Source organism: Cygnus olor, chromosome 2 (genome assembly GCF_009769625.2).
Source record: "Cygnus olor isolate bCygOlo1 chromosome 2, bCygOlo1.pri.v2, whole genome shotgun sequence".
Classification (NCBI taxonomy): domain Eukaryota; kingdom Metazoa; phylum Chordata; class Aves; order Anseriformes; family Anatidae; genus Cygnus; species Cygnus olor.
In genome coordinates, this window is record NC_049170.1 from 95,184,127 (window position 1) to 95,200,490 (window position 16,364).

Sequence of the window (16,364 nt, forward strand, 5' to 3'; positions counted from 1 at the left end):
CTACTAAATCACACCATTGTGGTATGAAGGGCACAACAAGGAGCTCATAAGGACTTTTTCATATTGGAATGTGAAAAAAAATAAAAACTACAGAAATAAATGTACTTTTTAAATGAAAAAGAGGGAAAAAAAGTAGTTGTGGGTTAAAACAGAACACAATTCAGTTTCCCATGTTAGCAAACAAGCGTACTCTGTAGTTGCAAGAACCAGACATGATGGAAAAACCCTGTCAGTACTTACCCAGTTTCAAAGCATGGAAGACATCAGGTTGCCTCTTTTCTGTATCTGAAAAACACATATTTCTATTAAGAGTCATTTAAAAGGCAAAAAAAATCTAATAAAATTTTATAGAAAAAATACACAATATATAGGAAAAAATATATACAGAAATATACCATAAAAGATGCTTGCACATGCATTTAGTAAGAATGAAGAGAGCACAGATTTTTATTCCCTTTGGGAACAACGACTCACCTGTATGGTTCTCTGTGCAGAGATAAGGCTACACACTGTAATATACCAGTACTGGCTCTGCCTTTCAACTTCCATTCTGTATCAGGAAATTTTATTTGGAAACTTCTGTTTCCTGCCTGGAAGACTTAAATATCAATGAAAGAACCACAGTGCAGTTCTGTGGTCTGGTGTAATTCTCTGTACAACGGCAAACACTCAAATAACACAGGACTATTTTGGAAAGGGATTCAAAAGGAGTTTTGTAAGATGCTCCCTTTTTACTTCCTCTTGAATATTGACAAGCTTATTTTTGAAGGTGACAAAAATAATAGTGATGATTCAAATACACAGTTTGTGCATTAATAGGGATCCTTCAGCTCCCAGATCATCATCATCTTAAAAAGAACTGTAATTATTACAATTGTAAGACTTTGAGTGAAGGATCTTTAGTTCTACGTGCCTTCCCAGTGCTTTGAAACGGTTGGCAACATACACAAAGAGGAAAAAATAGTGACATATTTTGCACCTTCCATTCAAACCAGAAAAATATATCCTTCTCTGTCTTCCAAAACATTACTGTCACTACAGAGCCAATGGGGCAAGAAGATTTGTAGGAAAACAAGTGACATTGAGAGGTCTCTCGGGTCCGATTCTGCCATTTTATGGTAAAACAGAGAAGGTTCATGTTCATGGCTTGACTTCAAAGGAAGTCATTTGAAAATGCTGAACAAAAAACAGTCGCTGAAAAGCCCCCCAAAACATGAGAAACTCTTAATTTAAGACTGGGAACTGGAGCTGTGGGTCCTAAGTTTTCTCCTGATTAAGAAACTGCTCTATAGAAGGAACTGTGTATGAACTCACTGATGGAAAACAGATCTCAAAAGACTAATTGAGGAAAGGATGGGACTCTGCACTTGGCATGTGCAAAGCCTGGAAGAGACGCTGCCTCGGGGAGCAGGAGACCACGAGGAGGTGCCAGAAGACACAGGCAACACCCAGGCTGTTAGGGGCAGTTCTGATTTTGCTACTGAAAACAGCTCATAGAAGAGAGGTGCTTTCATTCGAGATGCAATTCACCTTATCTATATAGGGTCACGGTTAATGGTTCGGAAGACAATTTCCTTTTCTGCTGCCTTCCACAGGAGAGAAAGGATCTGTTTGTTTGTTTGTTTGTTTCCCCCAGGATATACTGATTCCAGTGCCAGAGGAGGCTAAAGCCATGGCCAAACATTGATGCAGAAATTTATGTGGAAGCCTAACACTGTTAACCTCTTCTCCACCCCAGTTACTACCTTACTGCTGATGGAAACTTGCCCTCAGCAGAGGTGGCAGGCACACTCACCCGCTTTAATGCAAGTCCACTCTAGTTTAAACAGACTTCAATGCTTTAAGTTGGATGATTATAGAAGACTTTCCAGCAGCATCAGGCCAACTCTGCATGCACAGAAATTACATGCAAATGCACAGGCAAGATATAAAGCACTGCACTAGCAAATCCCCCAGATGTCTGATTCTGCACACTGTAAGCAACCAAGGTCTGTCAGAGGCTCATCATGAGCAAACGTCTGCAGGCAGACAGTTCTGCCTGGTAGCTTGGCTGTATGAAAGCCCTTGCTCCAACTTAACCTATGAGTCAACATCTGAGCGAGTTCAAACTTTCTCTGGGGCAGAAGGAAATGTCAGATTTCGGTCCTGAGTCTTAAAGTACAAGGGAAGCTTGACCTGCAGGAATAAGACCCAATTTAAATAAAAATTAACAAGCTTTAAGTAGGAGACTGGGATTGTGGGTATGTCTACGCTGCAGTGTAACAGAAAAATAATTAGCTAAGATTTAAATAAGCCTCTTTGGGTATCACACGTGGCAGAGAGCTTAGAGCGGACTAACATAGCCTGCAGGCTTTCTGCCACCATGGCTGAATGGGTGGTAGCACCTGGGAAAGCTGTTCTTTAGGGTCACTCCTACCCTTACTGAAAATTCTAGAGCCGGAAAACTAGATGCCTATCCTGCCTCGCTGCTTTTCCAAACCCTCTAGTTAAATGTCTCCCAGCATCAGTTTGCATTATGAGGCACAAACACGTCGAAAAGAGTCCCCGGTCAGCCACACACAGAATAAGGTCTCAACCTCTGAAATGACTTACTGATGTTCAAATGTCCAACACAATGTCCGGACCAAACTGCCTGACTTCATGAACAGATTTAATACATTTCTGTATTAAATAAATTTCTGGAGAAGGAAAAGGAAGCAAATTCACAACAAAACTAGAATAAGCCAATCATAACATTATTCTATAGAACCACCTAGCAAGAAAAGCTAAGTTAATTTGGAAGGAAATCAGAGATATCTAACAATAAGTAGATTTAAAAAAATAAAAATCATTAGGATTTCAAATGAACAGGTGACAACAGATAGGCTTAACCTTTATCTTCAATAAAAATGAAAATCCTACAAGCATGCATACAGAAAGCTGTCAACAGAATACAAATTTGCTTCGTAATTCAGAAAGAAAATAACTAGTAACAACATACAACATACTATTATGCCCTTTTGGTTGATTATGTGGCACTGGACATATTGTTTGACACTTGATAAAGTTATAGTCAAAGTTAGCTCACATCTTTCAAAACCGTTCGATCATCAACACAAGGTATTACCTCTCTACAAAAACCTGGATTTTTTACATCCTTAAGCTCTCCTGGTTAAAGCTACACCACTACACACTCATTAACTGCACAGTCAGACTGTTTATCTTCCCTTATCTCATTCAACGCACATAATGCATGTATTACAGTGCAGAACTAAAACCACCATAAAAGCAGCATTTCTGCAGTTCATCTTACTTGAGATTTGCATCAAGATGATGTACTTCTGATCTAATTTTGTACATAAATTAGCACAGCATGTGTGTATATGTGTACATGTGTGAGCACGCACGCTGCAGGCACATCGATGCTTGAGTGGAGAAGGTTGTTACAAGTTTTATGAAGTTCTGAAATTAAGTATTCCCCTCACCTTCAAGGATCAGAAAAGTGGAGCACATGATAACTTGTTATTCATCCACATTAATACTTCATCTTCTTATACTACACAGTCTACTATCAAAGGGCTTTGAGAAGGGTTCATACCCTCAGAGAGCTGAAGACCAGAAGAAACTATCAGGTTAACCTAATCTGTTTTTCTGCATATCACAGACCTTGTATGTGACACATAGCAAAGACAATCTGATGATAAGTTTTAGAAAAGCATTCAACCTTGATTGCACACGTCAGGGTTTCTACACCTTTTCTAAGTCATTCCAGGTCTAAACTTCACTGCAAAGATTGCTGTCTTATTTCCCATTCAAATTCTTCTGACTTTAAACTTGCAGGTTTTTTTCTTTGGCTGCTGTACAAAAAGACCCTCAAGTACTGGATGTCCTGTCCTTAACGTGGAAGCTTTATTAATCACTTCTCTTAACCACCTCATGAAACTAGGCAGACGGAACATCTTTAGTCTCTCACTACAAGGCAGGTTTTCAAGATTTTCTATCTTTTAAAAGTTTTCTCCAAGTTCGTGATATCCTTTCTTTGATGTCCTTATTCTTTTCTCTAGTATCTCTTCTTTAGACCCCTATCAAGTAGGCCTTTTTAAATTTTCTTCCTAAATGAGTGCCTCTATCATGTGTTTTAAAGGTTAAAAAACCCAAAACATTACAATATTTTAAATGTTTTAAACATTTTTACTGCAGAACAGGAATTCTACCATGTTAACCTGGAATACATCTGCTGAAGTCGAGTATTCCTGCATCACCCAAGGTAGGTAGGTATACCTACTCCAACATTTTCAGTCTAGTTACAAATTTTAAAGAACGTGGTGTACATACAACATAACACCTTCAATTTCCAAATACGCAATCAAAACTCCAAGAAGACAAAACAAAAATTTAATGCTCCATACCTGCCTGGGGTCTAATTGTTGTGAGAGATTCCAGGTAGTCCTTCATGTCTTTATGTTTGAAGCCAACAGAGATTTCGAAAGGTGTTTTATGTAGTACATTCAGGTGATCGGGATTGGCACCCTTCTCCATGAGCTGCTGTGCCAAGCTCACCTTTCCACTAACAGCTGCCAGCATTAAAGGACTCCAGCCCATAGTCTTCACAGTGTAATTGCAATCAGCTCCCCAGTCTAATAACAGATGTACCACTGCCTCATGTCCATGTTGAGCGGCTGCCATCAGTGGAGTGATATCAGGAAGGTCGTCTCTGCTGCTGTTAAGCACATTTGTGCTAAAATGGTCGTAATTGTCTACAAAAGCTCCAGATTCCAGCAACAATTTCACCATGCTGACGTGGCCACCTCTAGAGGCCATTGTGAGGACGTTGGCTCCCAACTTATTCTGTGCGTTGAGATCAGCACCATTTTCCAGCAAGATGTGAGCCACGCTTAGATGTCCAAACCTTGAGAGAAATAAAGAGGAAAGGGGAAGAAGAGAATAAACACCTTGGACGGCAGAGGCTTCTGACATACTCTGAAAACAGTCATACTCCAAACACAGAAAAATTTGTTACCAATTCAGCGTATCGACTAATGGAAATGACTGAGATACTTGCTATGTGAGATCACACACACATCACTGAATGTGACCATGGTCACCTTACTGGTGGACTGTACCTTCCTGAATTGTTTCACATGCACCAGTGACCATATCCATAAAAAAGGCATTTGCATCACCCCTTGCTTTGCAGTTGGGAAAAAAAATCAACAAACTCCCAGAACAAAAGGCGGCTCAGTGAAGACAGGCAACTGTGATGCGTTCATGAAGCTCAAAAAAGAATATAGCGAGTGGCCACTGCTTTCATAAAGGAAGCTGAACTTAGCACCAGGGGGACCAGATGAGCTCTCCTCATGTAGAACACCTCAGGGAAACTGGACTCTGACACTGGTTTCACCAGCAGCACCGCTCTGATAGATGTTGACTGTGAGAGGCTCTGGTAATTTGTCATTAAGCAAAAGACAATCATGAAAGCCATACGTGGTGGTTTTACTCAGCTGGGCTCCACCACAACCGCTCTCTCACTCCCCCTCCTCAAAGAGAAAGAGGGAGAAAATATGATGCAAAGGGTTCAAGGTTTGAGATAAAGGACGGGGAGATCATTCAATTATCATCACAGGCAAAATAATGATCATAGACTCAGCATAGGGAAATTAGTAACATTTATTACCTATATAAATATATACTTATATATTTGAGAAACTCAAACTAAAAACACCTTCTCCCAACCCTTCACCTTTTTCTACCTCCTCCCCTCAAGCGGAGCAGGGGAACAGGGAATGGGGGCTGTGGTCAGTCCTTAAAGCTGCTCCTTCACGGTCACTCCCTGCCCCTGCTCCACGTGGGGTCCCTCCCACGGGATGCCGTCCTTCCCGAACTGAGCCTGCAGGGGCTTCCCACAGGCAGCAGCTCTTCAAGAACTGCTCCCACACGGCTCCCTACCACGGGGTCCAACCCCCAGGAGCAAACTGCTCCAGCATGGGTCCTCCACGGGCGGCAGCTCCCCCCAGACCCCCTGCTCCTGCGTGGGCTCCTCTCCACAGGCTGCAGCTCCGACCCGGGGCCTGCTCCTGCGGGGGCTCTCCATGGGCCGCAGCCTCCTCCAGGCCACATCCACCTGCTCCACCGGGGGCTCCTCCACGGGCTGCAGCGTGGAGATCTGCTCCATGTGGGACCCCTGGGCTGCAGGGGGACAGCCTGCTCCACCAGAAGCCTCTCCACAGGCCACAGGGGAACTGCTGCTGCATGCCTGGGGCGCCTCCTGCCCTCCTGCTGCACTCACCTTGGGGTCTGCAGGGCTGTTCTTACTCCTCACTCTCCCAGCTGTTGTGCTGCAGCAGGTTTTTTTCCCCCTTCCTTAAATCTGCTCTCCCAGAGGCCCAACCAGTGTTTCTCACTGGCTCGGCTCTGGCCAGCAGCAGGTCCCTTTGCAGCCAGCTGGAGCTGGCTCCGATCTGACATGGGGCAGCTGCTAGGCTCTGCTCACAGAGGGCACCCCTGCAGCCCCCCGCTACCATACCTCATACCTACACCATACCTCAAACCAGCTTGCTCACAGTGAGAAAATGGAAACCTTTTATCCCTTCCCAGTTGAGGAGCAATCCCACACTTTAATAAACATAATACATTTATAAGATGTGTACTTTTGCACTGCTTGTTGTAGCTATCATAAGTTACTATATGCTTGTGCAGTGTTTAACACAACCAAGCTTTGTTCCTGAAAGCTGCTTTTGCACTCTGAAACAGAACAAATAGTACTTGAGGAAATCCCCAGGAACGCTACTGACCACTAACAGAGACATGAGACACAAAACACAAACTCCCTAGCTTCTTTCCAGAAAACATTAAGTTGCAGAAGAAAGTTTCCAGGGACTGTCAAGTTGTGAGGAGCCTGTCCTTGTAGCCTTCACTGTGCCACTTCAGTAGATCCCGCAATCTCTGCAAACGTGATTACGTTTATACATATATGATATCTCACCGATTTCAATGGGACTAAACACAGCCAGAAAATTCAACATGTACATAGTTTGAGACCTATGCTTGCACAGTCATTATATTTTCTTTTCGGTTATCCATTAAAAAAAAAAATGTTCTTCCATTTGAAGCTTCCTCCCCAGGCTTCAATATTTATCATACGTTTCAAATAGTAGCAAGTCATTTCTTTAAAACAATTAGAAGACTATGGTCATTTAGTTTATTGTTTTTAGAGAATGAGGGTGAGGTTTTCATTAAGGAAAAAATCTAAGAATGTTTTTGGGGCTTTTTTTTTTTTAACCTTTGTAAAATAACAGAACTGCTGAACCTTGTCTTCCTTGTTCTTACTGGAAAACCAGCTGTGTGACTCATTCTTTGGGAAGTTTCTGAGGGCTTTAATTGAAAAGAGAATGTTGACTTTCAAACAGACTTTTTTTCTTCCAAGTATTTTAATCGGTTATGAAAGAAAAAAAAAAAATCTCCTCTCAATTAAGCACTGATTTATCAAAGTAGAGCACTGCCCCCCAACCTTGCAAAATATGTAAACCCAGCGGGTATTTGTATACATTGAGATAAGCAGAAACTCAAGCATTAGCAATACTGGAACCATCCGCAGCTCTGCGGTGAGTGATACGAGAATGGTACGATACTAAAAACAACCCAGCTCAGCCACTAATACCCAAAATAATGATTCTGCATATCCTCCAGCGAGCCCTTTAGGAAAATAAGGAAAAGGCAAGCAAAATGAATTGTTTATATTTAGTTCAATCCGTTTTAAATCGGAGGTGATTTTCCAACAGGTAGGGCTAAGAGAAGAAGGACTGAAACTGGTCAGGAGTTTTGCACGTATATCCCTGCCAAGGAAGGGAGGATGAGCATGCAGCATTTTGGGGTTCGGGTGACACCTTGCAGCTTTGGGGTGCTGGCTTCACCCTGGCAGTATCAAGGGGTGCCCAGCTCCAATACCTGGATACCTGGGTTGGATGCCTCTCCACACCAGCCCCGCCAGCCCCTCCTGCCCCCCGGGGAGCCGCGGGGAGGGCGGCAGGTGGGCGCCCGGGAGCGGCCCGAGGAGCCGGACGCCCTCCCCGGCAGGGACCGGGGCGCAGGGGCTGAGCCCGTCCTCCGAGCAGGCCGGTGCCTGCGGGCGCGACCCGAGGCTGGGGACCGGCGGCAGCGGCTGCGGGCGAAGACCCCCCCGGGTGGGGGTGAAGCGTGCGCCCCTACCTGGCCGCCTGCATCAGCGGGCTCCAGCCGTAGTGGTTCCTGCTCTGCACCGAGGCCCCCTTCCGCAGCAGGAACCGCACCAGCTGCTCGTGGCCGCCCGCCGCGGCGAACTGCAGCCCTGTGTTGCCGGCCTCGTCGGTGCAGTCCACGGGGACGGCAGCGGCTGCCGGGACCGGGACCGGGGTGGCGACGACCGCCGCCGCGTCTCCGCGGGGCTCCGCCGGCTCCTCGCTGCCGCAGGCGGAGGCGGCCGCCGGCTCGGCGCTGCCGCCGGGCAGCCCGAGGAGGCGCCGGGCGGTCTCGCAGTCGCCCTGCTCGCAGGCGCGGAGGAAGAGCTGCACCTGGGGGGGAACCCCGCACTCCCCCATCGGCGGCGGCGCCGAGCCCCGGCCGGCCCGGCCGCCCCCGGCCCTCGGCGGCCGCTGGGAAGGCGGCGGGGAGGAGGGGAGGAGGCCGGCGGGAGGAGGCCGGCCGAGGGCCTGCGTCGTCCCCTCACGGCGGCGCTGCCGCCGGCCCCCGCGCCATCTTCGCGCTGCTTCCACACAAAGAGGCGGCCCCGGCCATCGCGGGTGCCGCAGGCGCTTTGGGCTGGCAGCGGCACCTTCCTGCCTCCTCCTTCCCTCCCTCACAGTCTCCTTCGATACAATTCTGCGCTACAGAACCCAGTCATTACCCAACAAACATCGCTTTGCACCCCAGTAGTGCCCAGCGGCTGGTCTCCGAGCATAAAACTCCGATTTTTGTTTCTAAGTCTCTTCTCTCTACCTTCAGCCTCCTAGGTAGCCTGGAACCTTTTCCAGCTTAAAGTGATGTACAACACCTAAACTAAAAAAATGATGAAGCTCTGGTGAAATAACTCCTGAACCACAGTTGACCAGTTAACTTAAGAATATGTTATCATGCCCCTATAACTTCTTTAACTTCCAGCAGGTTGCTCTCTATCAAAACTTGTGACTTCAAGGGCAGAACACGGCACTTGTTACAATGGTGGAGGTTTGGGGCAGAGAGAATTAGGAGATGTTGCACGGGGTGTAGTTGAAACTGCCAGGTGTCACTACAATGAAGCCATCCACTGGTTTTATTCAGAGACACCCATACTTTCCATGTTATATGGCTTTCTTCCTCTGATGCACTGGCAAATCCAGATCACAGGACCATCATGGCAAAGGGCCTAACAAGCTGCACTTCAAGAAAGGCTCCATCAAAAAAGTACTGACTGTGTAAGGCTGCTTAAACCCATCCTCTGGGAGAGTACCGCTCACAGCAGGTTAAAAATGACTTAGACTTTTGCAAATTTATCCTCACAGAAACAATAGGACAAATTCCTAGACAGGGTAAGTATTCAGTGATGCTTCCTCCATTATAGATATCATACATTAAATAATGTAAAACATGTAAACATTTAACATGGGTACTTTTGTTAAAAAAAATCCGTAAGCACAAAGATGTTTATGCTGACCATCATCAGAAGCAAGATAACACGGCTAGGCAAACTTTTGGTCTAGCCAATAAAACCGCTCTCAACAGTACAGAAGTGTGAGGAACTCGCTGTGATGAATAAAACTGGACGGTGTAATTAATTTCATGCAAGATTTCAGAGCTTGGAAGAATGGAATGACAAGAGTGATTAATGCAATACATTATTCAGGATTCAAGAAAACTGGGTCATACTTACCATATCAAAGTGCATGCTTGGATACAGTCAAATTAGTGACAGGATCTCTCCAGTTTACCTTTTGAGATAAGCTGCTGAATGTGTTGATCATACAAGTTTATGTTATGTAGCTGATGATCATGCTATCAAATTCTACTAATGGTTTGAAACTCCAGACAAACATATCACAAATATAATTAGAAAATTAGCAGCAAAAGATGCAACTCTTCTTTGAAGAAACTCATAAGCAACAGGAGATATTTGCTGGGGTTTACAAAATGAAAGAGAAAATTATTTATGCTAAATTCTGCTATCGTTATCTGATGATCATTGCTATCTTCAGTCAGCTTTCTAGGCATTTATAGAGATGTGATCACATAGTGATTTCTGCCACTGATAGGAATCAGGTAATAATCAGATCTCTTCTGAAATGAATAAAGTGCTATTGGATATTCTTATGGTGATGCATTACCAAGTCCTCTGGGAAATGCACAACTTAGTTTCTTCAGCAATGGAAGAACAGCCAAAGCCTTTCAAACTGGTCATTAGGGTAAGAGAATGGAGAAGGCTTAGGCTACAAGAGAATATAGGAGAAAACAAAACCAAGGCTTTCAAGTGCACATGGTGCATTGATCATTTGGAAGGCATCTGCATCTGGTTTGTCCAGTCACTGAAAAACACATTGCTTTTCACATGGAATTCCTTTGTGCCACCAGTGTGCTCATTTGGATAAGTCAGTGTTGGATTGCAACGAGGGCAAAAAAATGAGAAAAGTGCAAGGACAAGAGCAGGCACACCAAGGAAGCAGAACAGATGGGTCAAGAACAGACATGTGAGGCCAACACTTGTGAACCTTTTCCAACAGAAGTCCCCACTGCGAGTGATATCTAAACACCAGCAGGGAGATAAATGGGCCAATATAAGCTTTATTAAAGCTACTTACAATACAATGTAACATAAAGGAAATAAACTTAGAGCCATTGCTCTGCAAGAGATGGAGCTCCTCATTTGCAAAACAAAACACGGGAAGCCATTAGGGCATGTAATGCACCAGTGGAGCTAGTAAAATAACTATAATATGGCAAGCGTGCAGTGATGTAGAACTACAAATTGCCCAGATAACATGACAGAAAATGTGGTTGCCTTTACGGTAGTAGTAGGGTATAATACAAATGGGCATGTCCTCACACCATGATACCTGAGCAAATTTCTACCTCGTGTATCGTTCAGGGTCACACAATATGAAAGACTGCAGAATTACTATCACCATAAAAATATCTCAGAAAGGACAAATGCAAGTAGTCAAGAAATCTGTTCCAAAAAAAATCCAGAAAGCTGCAGGTAGCTGACTCAGTCATAATCTTCATTATGAGAGTCTGGGGATGATGGCACCTCAAATCCCCAAATACGATGGCATTATTTTTATGGCAATTCAAGGAATAAAAGGCTTATTTTCTATTGAAAGACCTTACTGATGTGAATCACAAGAAAGTCATACTTCTGAGAAAAAGAAAACTGAAAGTTTTAGCATCTGTTTTGTGTGAAGATACTTGTCTATCTCTTACTGAAGAAGGTTGACCTATATTAGAAATGTCATCAGAGAAAAGAAGATACTTCTCCAGTATCATGAGACTCATAAATGTTAACTTTGGTCCTTTCAGACACAGAAGCAGAAACAACCTTGAAAAAATGACTAAAAAAATGGTAAGTGCCTACAGTATGGGATGACTACGGCTAATTCCACCACTCAATTTCTCCTTGAGTCCTTGGATCAGAATTTTAATCATGGCATATATGTAACAAGTCTCCACTTTGTCTTCTATAACCAGCTGCTGTAACTTTGTAATTACTTCACTTACATGTTTCTGAATATGCCACATTTTTCATCAAACTTTCAACAATTATTTGGAATCCAGTATTTCAATTTACTATGCCCCACAAGAATTTATGAAAAATCAATTCATACAAATTTCAAAGAAAAATTCAAATGCAATAGACCTCAAACAGTCCCTTTGGTAACATGTCCTGTCATACCGTATTCTGTGCGCAGAACTGCAGTTTTGTTTCAATAGTTCTTGATACTCAAGCTTACAAGCCAAGACTTCCTTTATGTGTAGGATTTTTTCTAGTGTCTACAGTTCACGCTTTCTATTTAAAAAAGGAAATTTATGTATGAACAACACATACCCATAGCAAACAATATACTGAATGATGCCTTTGGCATGCACATCCTTATTATCTTTAAGCTATCCTGGCTTGCACATTGTCATTTGAACGAGGTATTTTGTATATGTGTGTGTGTATGTGTACATATACCTATATATGTCTACGTATATATGTACATATGCACATACAGTGTTCTGCAAACCAGTACAGGCGAGGTCTTGTATAAGTAGCATCCACCAAATCAGTCTGTTTTTATTGGCTTGTCAGTATCAGAATTATACAGCATTCATTCTTCAGTCTGGTACGAGATGCCTGAAATAGTTGATGGTTTCTATCTCACTCATCAAGTCTGTGTTTTTAACCTATTTTATTTTTAGGCCTCCATACCCTCTGTTCTTCCTCCCATTTAAATTCCTGATATGCTCTGCCTCTGCCTACTCGTTACGCAGTCAGGCTGTCTCCTGCCACAGGGGCTATCCTGTAAAATTGGGGTCCCCACTGCAGCACAAAGGACCTCAGCACCCACCCCAAATTCACACAGACCTGCAGCTGGGAAAGCAGCACCCATCCCATCCCATGTTTTGCCTGCATTATGCAACTACACCAAATAATGACACTTTCAAGACAAACATTTTAATAATAATATAAAAAAAAATGCTTGGCACTGGTCAAAAAATGGGATGAAATAACGCTTAAAAAAAGACAAGCACACTTGTGCTGGCAAAGGAGAGAATAAGCTGCCAAGGTGGGAGTCAGGGGGAGCAGTTTTTTTGCGGGCCAGTGCTGTGTTGTGCCCAGTTAAAGCGACTGTGAACAATGACCCATCACTGGTCCACAGCTCTTGCCAATGTACGTTTCATAACTCAACTGAATCTTCTCCCTGAACAAATTTCCTATCTCTCTGCAGTGTATCTGTATACCATGTTCCTCTGATAATTTTTTCCTTTTTTTTGAGAACACCTCAATGTTGGTTGTTACTAAAACTAGGAGTATTATCCTGAAGCACGATATGGTACTTTCTTTTCCCCAGAAAGTATGAATTTAGGAAGCCATTTGAACTTTGAGTTTATTCAAAATGCAGTCTCTATCTGCTCATACATCTCGAAACCCCACTTCCCCTCTGTAATTTTGCTTTATTTTGACTAAAAGTACAGATCTAACAAATAAAATCTTGTAAAAAGAAAACTTTGGATGAGGAAAATTTTAAAGCATTTGCAATATTTAATACCTCTATTTTTTTCTGTACTGCACATCATCACTATAAAGGAAGAATAACTACTACTACTGATACACATGTAAAATAATTCATCTTACTGCTTTAAGTTTTCGTTGTCTGTAGACCAATTCCTTCAACAAGCCCATGTATTTTAGATAAACCAAATATTGTCTGCAATTTAAATGAATGTTCCAGTGAGCAAGAGATATACTCTTACTTTCAGGTATTATATTTACTATAATATAAATTCTTACGGATAACTACATACTGTAGTTTTCTCTTACCGTTTCTTAGTTTTATGTCTGATTGCTTTTTGACAGGTTTAGTCAATATTTTGTTTCCTCCTTTTTTTTTTTTTTGTGAAAAAACACTATTACACTTTTAAAAAATAAACTCTTCAAATGTATTATTCCACTGACCTTCTGTTTTGGCAATTGAGGGCATATTAGATCTTCCTGATAAGCAATTATAGATTTTATATTACTTGTCTGGTTACTCTACTTACTTATGACTGAAAATCCTAAAGTAACTGAATTTATATCTCACTAAATATTCTTACTAATCTTGAAAAAACAAAAATCTCAAAACCAATTGTTTTGTTATTAAACCTGAAAAAGCCAATAGAATTTCTGAAAAGTAACTTTTCCGTTAAAATGCTGTTGCAAGCTTTGTGGATAGTAGGAAACTCATTAACCTTATTAATAGTTTTTTTTTTTTTTTTTTTTTTTCTTCTGGGGCTTATTTTTACACTCAGAGCAGAGGTTTTCCCTAAGTCTTTATACCTGGGGTATTTTAGCTCAGACATGTCAGTCTCCCCATTTTAATTAAACTGTACAAACTCTAAAAAAGGTTGAGAAAAAGTGTCTTTGACTTCACATTTTTTATATCTTTTCCAGATGTATTTGTGAATGCAACTGATTTATTTTTTTTTTTAATTTTTATTTTTTTTTTTTGCATTAGCATCGTTATTGTACTTTCTCTTGCTGAGTTTCCTCAGATTTATGTGCTTGAATATCATCCCTTAGGGAACTGCCTTTTATTAGCATTACTTCCAATCCTCGCTGCAATGATGATCATGGAAAGCCTTCCCAGTTACTTGGCTTAATGGCGTTATTACTACTGAGAGCCAACCATCAGACAGAGTAGCACACTTCTAATGTACTACCTGCTGCAACCTTTCCTACTGCTGTGAAAGATAGGTTAACACTCGGATTAGGTTAACAGTTGGACTTGAGGATCTTAGAGGTCCTTTCCAACCTAAATGATTCTATGACACCATGGAAGAAAGCTGGTGCTCTCCTATTTTGGTTTCAAGTCCTTTCTTCCTATGCTGGTTATCTTCTTCAACAATCTTGTCTGACCGCATCCTGGTTACAGGATGTCTCTTGCAGTATTTTCACGTTTTCAGTTTCCCATTTTTTCACCCCAAACTTGTTTTAGTGATGTAATCATATTCTTGTGCACCCTCTGTATTGTTCTAATAAGTAAAATTAACCCCTGCAGCAGAATACTCCTGTTTTCTTTCCCACTGTTCTTAGTTAAATCTCAGCCCTGAATTTTGATCTTTACATGTTCTGAATTTTCCCCAATAATTCCTTTTGGGAAGAACTCCTTCTCCTTTGATTCATTCCAAGAAAGCCTTGTTTGGTTCCTCATGCTTAATATTTGTTACCATCTTCTAAGTAATTTGCAGCCTCCCACAAAGGGAGAAATCAAGACTACTTATTCCAAACAACCAAACCTAAGCCCACAGCATGCACCAGAAATGTCACCTGCATCTTTAGGGTTTTAGCTTCCTTTACATACAATGTATATTCTAATGTTCAGCATGTTGGTATTTAAAAGTTGGCTGCAAAGCATCTTTACACATATATACATTGCTACTATTAAACTTAAGTTTTATTGCAACATGTAAATATAATTTGAAACTAGGTTTTATGTACATATAGTTATCTATAATAGACAACTGTATTGCTGGATAAGAAATTATTAAGTTATATCTATACACACACATACTCATCATCAAATCCACCAAAACTCCTTGATTTATGGTAGTTTTCCAGCATCAGGGTGACTCATTATTATTCAGCAACCTTCTGTCCAGAGCAAGGCCTCCAGAGAAGTTGACTGCCTCTGTGTTTGTTGTCCCATCTACTATTTGTTAGCATCTAAAATCGGAAATAGCTCATAACTGCATGCTATGACCCTGTCTGGTAGTGACCAGGTTTTTCCTCTTGCTTAGCATCAGAAATGTTTTCGTTCACTCCTCAGCAGTGCTGGTGAGCACACCTAATTCTGCTGCGTCCCTCTGGGCATGGCCAGAGTCCTCGGCTGGGTTGAGCTTGACAGGCCTCCAAAATCAGAGGACAAACACCTCTTTGTAAAAGGCATAGTGCACATAACACTTCAAAAACAGTGTTTCAGCTCCCTGCTGCTCTTGAGAGATAAAACTGCATCAGCTGTATTATGCCTAATTTGTTTTCAACAGCAAAACCACAAATTCTCATGTGATCGCGTGGCCTCAGGATCTTAAGTTTAAACAAAGAGGGCTAAATGCCATTAAGGGGTAAAATGAAAAAGCCAAACAGAAAGTTCAGACTAAGTGCCGTGGTTGCTTTTTTCCATAGTTCTGTCAAGTCATGGAATGGGCTGCCTGTTATCTGGATAGTGAGTTTGGGATTTCACTTGTCTTCTGGACTTCTATCTATGAGGTCATGTTAAAGACTTTTTTCAACAAAGAGGACCACTTTCTCCAGCGAAAAAAGAGCTTGTCATTAACTCCCACAGCTTCTTGGCCCATTTTCTGTTCATTTTTGTCAAATCACGTGCTGTCCTGGAGGCAGCGGAGCTGATGAAGCCTGGTTTCCTACAGGATTCTTTCCTTCCACCCCAAAGCTCTTCCTAGTCCCTCCACGGCACGAAATGTCCCTTGTCACCCTCCTGGATGCCTTGGGGCCAACCTGGTGATCCCCATGAGGTAAAGCTGCTCGCCGTGGCCATGGTAGCCCTGTGCCATCCTAACTTTCCCTCACTGGGGGTACATACACGTGTCCACCACACAGCTCCCTCACGCTCTGGGGTGACCACATCCCCCCACCACAGGTAAGAAAGGTTCACTCTACACCCACAGTGCCTCGACCAGCA

At 42.5% G+C, this 16,364-nt stretch overlaps 1 protein-coding gene across 2 annotated transcripts in view; it reads right to left on the minus strand.

The window, feature by feature from the left end:
• The window catches only part of ANKS6 (ankyrin repeat and sterile alpha motif domain containing 6), a 46,100-nt gene extending 37,514 nt beyond the window's left edge, over positions 1 to 8,586 (minus strand). Inside the window, exons 1-3 of one of the 2 annotated variants that reach the window (XM_040549351.1) lie at positions 8,185 to 8,586; positions 4,389 to 4,888; positions 241 to 285 (exon numbers count right to left, since the gene is read on the minus strand). In XM_040549351.1, the coding sequence (XP_040405285.1) occupies positions 241 to 285; positions 4,389 to 4,888; positions 8,185 to 8,552 (913 nt within the window). In that variant the 5' untranslated portion in view covers positions 8,553 to 8,586. The remainder of the gene's footprint in view (positions 1 to 240; positions 286 to 4,388; positions 4,889 to 8,184) is intronic. The other variant, XM_040549348.1, reaches the window with a different exon arrangement.
• Between the last annotated feature and the right edge of the window lie 7,778 nt (positions 8,587 to 16,364).